Source organism: Anneissia japonica, unplaced genomic scaffold (genome assembly GCF_011630105.1).
Source record: "Anneissia japonica isolate Jap-2015-1 unplaced genomic scaffold, ASM1163010v1 scaffold426_len1935630_cov189, whole genome shotgun sequence".
Lineage (NCBI taxonomy): Eukaryota > Metazoa > Echinodermata > Crinoidea > Comatulida > Comatulidae > Anneissia > Anneissia japonica.
The window spans coordinates 1,065,830-1,074,252 of record NW_022713172.1 but is presented as its reverse complement, the minus strand read 5'-3'; the positions used below and the strand labels follow the sequence as shown (position 1 = coordinate 1,074,252).

The window sequence follows — 8,423 nt, the reverse complement described above, 5'->3', positions numbered from 1 at the left end:
TGACCTAAAAACCTTAGGTATTGACACCAATGTCATGGTACTTGGAGCATTCGCAGCGTTTTAATAGCAAATATTTGTTTCTCTTGGCGGCCATAATTTGAACGTCACATTTAATAAAGATGTATGCTATGGCGTTTTATATATGTTCTATTTGATTCCTAAACTAAAGAACATGGGTATTGACGCCAAGATCATGGTAATATAAGCACGTAAAACCTTTAAACTTCAAAAATTGTGTTTTTTGGCAGCCATTTTAAATATTTTATTTAATTTTGCATTTTGACGATAACGATGGATTCTTTGAACTAAAGAGCATGGGTATTGACACCAAATCATGGTAATGTAAACACCTAAAGCATTTAAACTGCCAAAATTGTTTTTTGGGGGGGTTTTTTGGCGGCCATTTTGATTTTTTTCAAATATTCTCGGCGGGAACGATTGGAGTGACGTCGTGATTCCCGCAATTTTTGGGATCGGCATAGGTCTACTCAAAAACCCTCTAGGACAAAGTTTCATGCTTCTTTCCAGACAAATGTCACATATCCGCCCCACTATGACTTTTAGGCATAGACTACTGGGATTAAAACATTAATCTCACCAGAAGTATGTCCAAAGCACTTTTTGTCTATTGAAATCATGCAATTCCGTCCCACTCACAAACAATAATAATATAAATTATCAATTGAGGGAACTAAATGAAATCATCAAGTTGGTAAGGTTAAAGGGTATTCAAGGAGAATCATGATAAAGCACGTCATGTGATTATGATTAGTACTGAAATTTGTAAATCGAATGGTAAACCAATATAGGATTGTTATGATAACAGTTGATAATATTCCTTATCATAATACTTAATGCGCTGGACGTCATTACATGGACTCTGATCATTAGGACTGATCAGAATTCAAGATGGCCAAACTACTCGCACTACTTATGCTCTGTGTGCTTCCCGTTGTTCTTGCAGACAACGTAAGTAATATGTTTCTTAAAATGAAATTATTTTAAAGGCATCCTCAGAGAGAGAATTGGGAATCGAGAGAGTTTAAAAGAAGTACGTGGCGGCGGAAATGCATGTACAAAATTGTATAACAGTCGTTCTTATTTTGAAATTATGCCTCTGTTATTTTTAATCGTCCAAATTTGAAAAATACAATACGACATCATCTGCTGTTTTTCAGTCAATCAACAGCTCATTTCTTAGAAAATTAAGTTTTTTAGAAGACACAGGATTACAAATCACTTTAATCTATTCCAGCATATTTCGTCCTTGCAAGACTAAATGAATATACATTATTTTCTTGCTATCACACGTAGATAAAATGTAATTGTTTAAAATATAGCAATCAGGAGAATCGCCCTTAAACACCTCAAGTGCTTCTCAGTATTACGCTACTCAGAGGAGAGAGATTCATATTTCTTGCATTTATTTGCCTTTCGTTATAATAATATCGGTCTATTGATATGATTTACAATTTCACTTTTATTTTTCAGGCCCAATGTTTCTCAAACGAGTAAGTATTCAATATTTTAAATGGTTCATTCCAACAAAATATAAGAGATTGATTATCATTAAATTGTATATAGGCCTAATTTATTATGGTAATGTTATTAATTATTTAAATTACATAGATGTGGTCCTCTGGAATTTTGCTGCGGACCTCATGAATGTTGTTTGAAGGACTGCTCATCAACTAAGTAAGTTATTTCATTATACTACGAAATTCATTATCTTTAAACTTGCAGCAATAAAAATAGATAACTTATGCATAACAAATACGTCGTGAATATTTAGATATAGTATAATTCAAATGTTATTACGTTATTTAAAATAATGAAGATATATTTCAGACGGCCGTTTTAAACTCTACACGAATTCCTCCTCCTTTGCATTTTGGCCTATTCGTTAAAATCACGTAGCACGGTTATCAGTTAATGATTAATACTTATGTAAACAATTAGGCCTACTTTGTAAAGCTATAACGTTTGTGTAGCGATGTAGGCCCTACTTCCGCTCCTACTTCCATGTAGGCCTTACCAAATTATAATTACAAAAACTTTAAACAATTTTAAAGTTTTGATCAGTCTCATTAAATTACTCCAATAAGTTCCCACGTAAAAATATGGAAATACGTGAGCAATAAACCCTAATTAGAAAAGAAAACTGCATTATAACAACTCTTAATAAAAATGTACTGAGCTAAAACAGCTACATCGATGTACATTAAACGTATCATACTGTTGACATGAGTAATTGAATATAATAAAAGTATGTAACCGACAAATAAATCAATTGAAGGTTAAAACAATACAAATATTTGAAAAAACATCATTCTATTTCTGTTTCATATATTTCAGCTTTCCGTGAAAATACGGTAGTAATTATAATAAGCACTGGAGAGAGCATTCGATATGTTATCATCTTTTAGAGTTTATGTTTCGATAATTCTTAGAAATAATTTTAATGATTTTTTAAAGATAGGCTTACATTGTTGGATAATGTTTGTTGTATTTTTTGCATGATTTCGCTAACGTTCCAATAATGATTACACTATGAGTGTGTTTTTTTCTCATTGCTAGTTGTGCTGTCGACCAGTATTGCTGTGGAAACGAAAAATGCTGCCATCATGAGTGTCATTCAGAATTGTAAGCTCGTAATTTTAGATTGGGCAGTGGCTATTGTTACACCAGTTCCTAGATTTGATATGAGGTTATTGTTCTAATTCGGACCACGAATTTTGCGCTTGGTGGCTAGTGATGAATACGATTCCCGAATATCAGCGGGTACTGCAATGCTACTACGTAGAGGTAGGGCGAACATCATGTTATATCTTCTGACGAAAAAACGCCATCGGAATAGCATTAGAGTACCCGCTGTTACTCCCCACCAAGTGCAAGCTCGGTGGTCGAGTGGTTAAGACACCAGGTTAGTTATCGGGAGGTCGTGGGTTCAATTCCCACACGAAACACTTGCAAGACATATTTAGCATTGTGTGTGATAACACGTCATTCATTCGTATGAATATTCGCTGCCTTAAAGATCATAGATTTCAGATCTATGTTTATAAAGCAAAATAGCTATGATACGAAATGTGTATATACACGCTTAAGTTTATAAGGGTGCAGGTCAACTCGGCCACAAGTCAACTCGGCCACAGTCAACTCGGCCACAAGTCAACTTGACTTGTTTATAAGACATAGGCCTGTTGAATAATATGGTTACGTCTTTAGAGTTTTTGAAAGACCTTAAGTCACTACTTTAATTGTAAATAAAAAAAAAAAAATCTTTTAAATAAGAAACAATTGTGAGCCAACAGTATTGTGTAAAATGTTTACAAACAGTTGAGATAAAGACAAGAGAGGCAACCAGTAGGATGTGATAGGGCCCCCGTCGGTGAGAACTTGACTTAAGTTTGAGGTTAACATGGCGATTTATTCAAACATACACATTTGTATCAAGGACACTCTTTGCAAAAGATTCGTTCCATTAACGACTAGCGACTACTCGTTCAATATTTTGTAAATACTGTATGTGTATAATTATTAATATATGGTGCTTTAAAAGAGATAAATAAAGAAAATCCCCCTGATAAGGAATCAGACTTGTGCAGGCCTGGGTGGTAAATCGCTATCCTCGCTAAGTAATGAAGCTTCCTAGGTGTCAATCAAACTTACAACTTATTTATTTAATTCAACCGCCATCGAAAAACATAGTTAAAAGTATGACAAATTAAAAAAAATAACAAAATAAACCCCCAAAATAAATGAACCATGAATTGTGGCCCTATATTTATTATGTCTTGTATTTTATTATTTGTTTTAGTTGTGATCCCCGGAATGAATACTGTTGTGGTGAAAACAAGTGCTGTGCATTCAAATGTGCTGGCGGGTGAGTCAGTATTTTCAGTATTATATTATGCCGTTCTGTTACAAAATAAAATACTATTATGCAATAATAATAGAAAATAGTGAAAACAGTAATGTAAAGTGCTCAGTATAGGAGAGCTATGCTCTTGATAGTGTTTGCACATTTAGTGGCAATCCTCAATGAATCTTGGTTTGTGTTTTGCTATCGTATTACCCGGAAATTGAATAAATTAAATAAATATTTTGGATCACCAATTACACCATCATGACAGGATTTCCAGGGAAAGGCTGTGTTTGTTTGTTTTTTTTTAAATTATTTTTTAATAATAATAAGCATATCCCAATTTTATTTCCGTTCTCTTTTCCCATCTATCTTATTTCGTTTCTATCCATCATTGACTCTGACAATAAATTTGCTTTGATACATTCAAAAAGGTGTGATGATGACCACTTCTGCTGCGGCACAAACTTATGCTGCGCTAATCAGCTATGGTACTCCTTCTGGTGGATATGGTACGTATGGCGGCCTTACTTGTTTTATACTGTTTAAGAGCAATAAAACGAATTGATTTTAATCTTGATAATAATAGTAATAATAATAATAATAATAATAATAATAATAATAATAATAATAATAATAATAATAATAATAATAATAATAATAGTAATAATAATAATAATAATAATAATAACGCCAGCAAGCCGGCCCCAGATCGCATGATAGAATATAGTTAGTTTTGAAAATCAATGCATAGTAGTAGGAATAGAAGTTTTAATTTTAATGATATTTATTTTTATCTACCCAGGGCTATTTCGAGCTTCGCATTCTTACTTCTCCTTTCGTCTTGTATCGCCGTCTGTTGCCGGGCATGCTGCTCTCGTAAACCCAATGAGGTCGTAATATATAGAGCAGATGCCAACCCATATAATCGATTCGAAAACGAATTGAAAACATGTACGGAACATTATTAAAATATATAGGTCTAGATAAAATAAAAGTTGTTAAAAAGCGTACTATAGGCCTACAGCGCATAACAGAGAATCGTAAAATTGATTGTGTTATAATTTTGTGACAACTAATTTATTTACTTTTGTACTCTAATCATAATATTATTGTGTTTATACTTTTGTTTCTTAAAGTCATGCTCCGGAGGAAAAATATGTTTTGATATGTGTAGAACTAATTAAGACAGAAAACAATTTGTTTGACGAAAAACCTGGGAACGGTATATGAAATACAATGTGAACATTTAAAAACTGGGGGCGTAACCTCTCTTTTTTCCACCTTTTCCCCCAGTTTTTGAATATTAAAAAATCTGTATCTCTTTAACAGTTCCTGAAATCAAAATTAGCATTTGGGAGGACGACATAACTTGGAACTATTGATATACAGTAGTATATCTCAATAAAGATATACTGTACTTATAATTTAGCAATATTAAACCCAATCCGACATTGGTTAGAAACAAACTTTTAAATCTAAATCCATAAATTCTTAATGCATAAAATTTAAAATGTAGATGTATGGTCGTCTGGATGGTTAATCACATTGTTTAGGGGTAGGAAAGTTGCCGCAGCCAGATGACGTCATTCAGCAAGCTACTAAATTCAATTACATCAGCGAAACCCAATTCATAAAAGAATATTTTGTTTCATGAAAAAATACACGTGAAATATCCTATGTAGTAATTATACACTATAATTTTAATAAGCCTATAATATGTGTAAGGAAAGGTAGGAGAGCTACCCATAGTTCGCAGCCCCATTGTTCGGTATTTCATATTGGCATGATCCGTGACTGTCTAGCCGCCGTTGAGAAGCGCTTAATTATGCAGCTTCATGTTCACATCATCAGTGGCGTATCCAGGGGTGCGGGGGGCGCACACCCCTCAAAAAATTACCCGCTCCCCCCCCCCCCCCCCACAAAAAAATCACTTGCAAGTAGATAAAATTATCTAAAATTACCTTATTTTGCGAGTTAGTACCACCCCTCAAATGATCATCGAGCCCCTTCACCCGCACGCTCCCCATCAGCACCCCCATTTCAAGACTTCAAGATACGCCACTGCACACCATTCCAGAATGGCACGGACTGAGATGTTATCGACACGGGATTTCACCCGTTATAATGTTAACGTCACATTTTCTGTTCAATTCTTCTTTCTCATAGTTATTTACACTTGACCAGGGGTCTGTAATCCCAGATTGAATATGTACATGATTTAGATTTGTTTTTTGTGATAAGTATCTACATACTCTGTATTTCCTTTTCTTTTGTTATCTGTATTTTCTTTTGTTAATATGTTGATATTTTTATATCTTTGTAAAATTAACATAATGCTGATAATAGACTTCGAGAGTATCTATATCAATAAAGCATTGAATATAATTGAAATTGAATTAAAATCAACATGTAGTAAACAAATGTGTTTAATTTTGCTGTTTTGCATAGTATTGAAATAGTCACTAGAAATTTGGCATTAGTTATGTTTAAGGTACTATTTGTTTTTGCTTTCACTCTAAGCAAAGCCCTAGAAGCCGCTTCAGTAATAGGTTGCTGTGTTTAAATCTTACTAACTTAAAAAGTATGAAATTCTCGCTGAAACATAGCATGGTGCACCCCACAGCTCGTCCACAATGTATTCTATAACTATAGTCCAGCTGATGACGTTTGAATGACGACGACATACTATAGGTAACATCAAATCCCACATTAACATTGCCACAGCCAGGTGACGTCATTCTGCAAGCTACTACATTATTTTAATTACACCAACTAAATTGAACTCATAAAAGAATATTTTATTTCATGAAAAAATACACGTAAAATAGCTTAAGTATGTATTTACAGTACAATTTTAATATAATATGTGTATATAGATATGAACCATTAAAGGTTTTAAACACGCGTGCTTAGCAATACCATATTAATGTGTATATAGGCCTAATAGAAATATCCATTTTTATATAATAGGCCTAATAGAAATATCCATTTTTATATAATAGGCCTATAGCCCTAATATTTAATAACATGACGATATATCCTTATGTTGTTAGGTTATGTAGACATTGCATAAAGTAAGAGTTTGATATTTAAACTGAAAAAAACACTCATAATAATTATTGCTTATTAAATCAATTCCATAAGGCCAAAAAAAAAAATACTATTTAGCGTCACCACCCCACCTGAATTTTCGAGCCAGAATAAAAAATTTAGAGGCGACAACTTTTTATTGTAATTAAAAAAATATGAATATTGTCCAGGCAATGCTAATCAAAATCGTATAGGCCTTTTAAGTGAATTAAAACTGCGATTTCACCAACCAGGTGTAATATTTATTGCAGGCCTAATGAAAATGACTAATTTTAACACTTTTGTTTTCTGAATGAAATTGAAAATATTAAATTTTTGGAACAATTTCTTTGTTTTGGTTTACTTTGTTCATGATGTTGAAAAGTGAAAATACTCTAAGATCATGCTCAGTGGCAATGTGTGAGTTTGTAGCTTATGCAATCCCAGTTGTGCCTAGGTATTGTTAAAGTACGGTACCATCTAATAAAACACAGATTCGTAGATTAATGATACTGTAGATATATACATAAAAACACCAAACAAAACCCCCCTCCTTACCTAAAATTTTGTTGGGATGCGACGCTAAACAACTATTTTTTTTTATTTGGTCTAATATTTCTATTTACCTTACCAAGAATGCCACAAATTGAATAGGATGAATTATTGTAACATCAATTTAAAGAAATGTTGTTCCTCAAGCACACCTCAAAGATATATAGGCCTATCATAAATATGTTTTATATTTTCCTGGTTCAACTGATGGAGAAACTTATTTGAAGCACAGCTATAAACCGTGTAGGCATATACCTCGACGATCTTCACAAGTCCATCTCTCGCAGAGTCTTCACAAGCATCTCTCGCAACGATTTTTTGCAAGTACATCTCAAAAAGACAACCATAATTCGACTGGGAAATTATTGTTAAATGTTTTCTCCCTTTCTCGTCTTAACATTAAATAATAATGTTATAATAAAAGCTGAAAATTAAAGCACAGTAATATATGTAATGTACGTTAATGTCAAACAATAACTGGATTGTCAATCGAACTTAACAACCGACCAATCATAACAGAGCAAATGATAGGCCTAAAAGTTCCAAAATAGGTCATCTTCATATTTGGCCCTTTTTAAATCCGGACTTAAATCTCATCTCTTTTCACAATTCTAATCTTTCTTGTTCTTGTTTTATGTTGTTTTTATTCTTTTATCTTGACACTAGGTAAAAGAGTGCAGTGAGCCATTGAAATGTATTATGCGCTATACTAGAAATGGAAGACCATTACCAAAACACACGTGTTGTCTCACAAACGCACGTGCTTGCTGCGTATGTTTACGCGGTTGTGTTGCTTAGCAGGTCTAGAGTAATTAATTAGGCCTCAGTATAGACACATTGAAATAAATTGGTATACTGTAATATTATATGATATGTTATGATATGATTTAGTATCATATGATGATATCTGATGTATAATACAGTTATATATATA

At 33.1% G+C, this 8,423-nt stretch overlaps 2 protein-coding genes across 2 annotated transcripts in view; one reads left to right on the top strand and one right to left on the bottom strand.

Moving 5' to 3' along the window:
* Nucleotides 1–832: 832 nt before the first annotated feature.
* LOC117108367 (keratin-associated protein 4-5-like) lies at nt 833–6,289 on the top strand. Its single transcript, XM_033250364.1, has 7 exons — nt 833–969; nt 1,492–1,511; nt 1,630–1,695; nt 2,578–2,643; nt 3,821–3,886; nt 4,300–4,377; nt 4,671–6,289. The coding sequence occupies exons 1-7, from the start codon at nt 910–912 to the stop codon at nt 4,834–4,836; spliced, it is 522 nt and encodes a 173-aa protein (XP_033106255.1). The 5' UTR covers nt 833–909; the 3' UTR covers nt 4,837–6,289.
* A 1,612-nt stretch (nt 6,290–7,901) lies between these two features.
* Nucleotides 7,902–8,423, bottom strand: part of LOC117108311 — a 10,253-nt gene continuing 9,731 nt past the window's right edge. Inside the window, exon 9 of the mRNA XM_033250288.1 lies at nt 7,902–7,913. Coding sequence (XP_033106179.1) covers nt 7,902–7,913 — 12 coding nt within the window. The remainder of the gene's footprint in view (nt 7,914–8,423) is intronic.

Excerpts from the sequence above, each read along its gene's own strand:
- LOC117108367 (XM_033250364.1), top strand. The coding sequence starts at position 910 with ATGGCCAAACTACTCGCACTACTTATGCTCTGTGTGCTTCCCGTTGTT. Across the intron at positions 970-1,491 it reads CCGTTGTTCTTGCAGACAAC|GCCCAATGTTTCTCAAACGA; the intron begins GTAAGTAATATG and ends TTTATTTTTCAG. Across the intron at positions 4,378-4,670 it reads TACTCCTTCTGGTGGATATG|GGCTATTTCGAGCTTCGCAT; the intron begins GTACGTATGGCG and ends TTATCTACCCAG.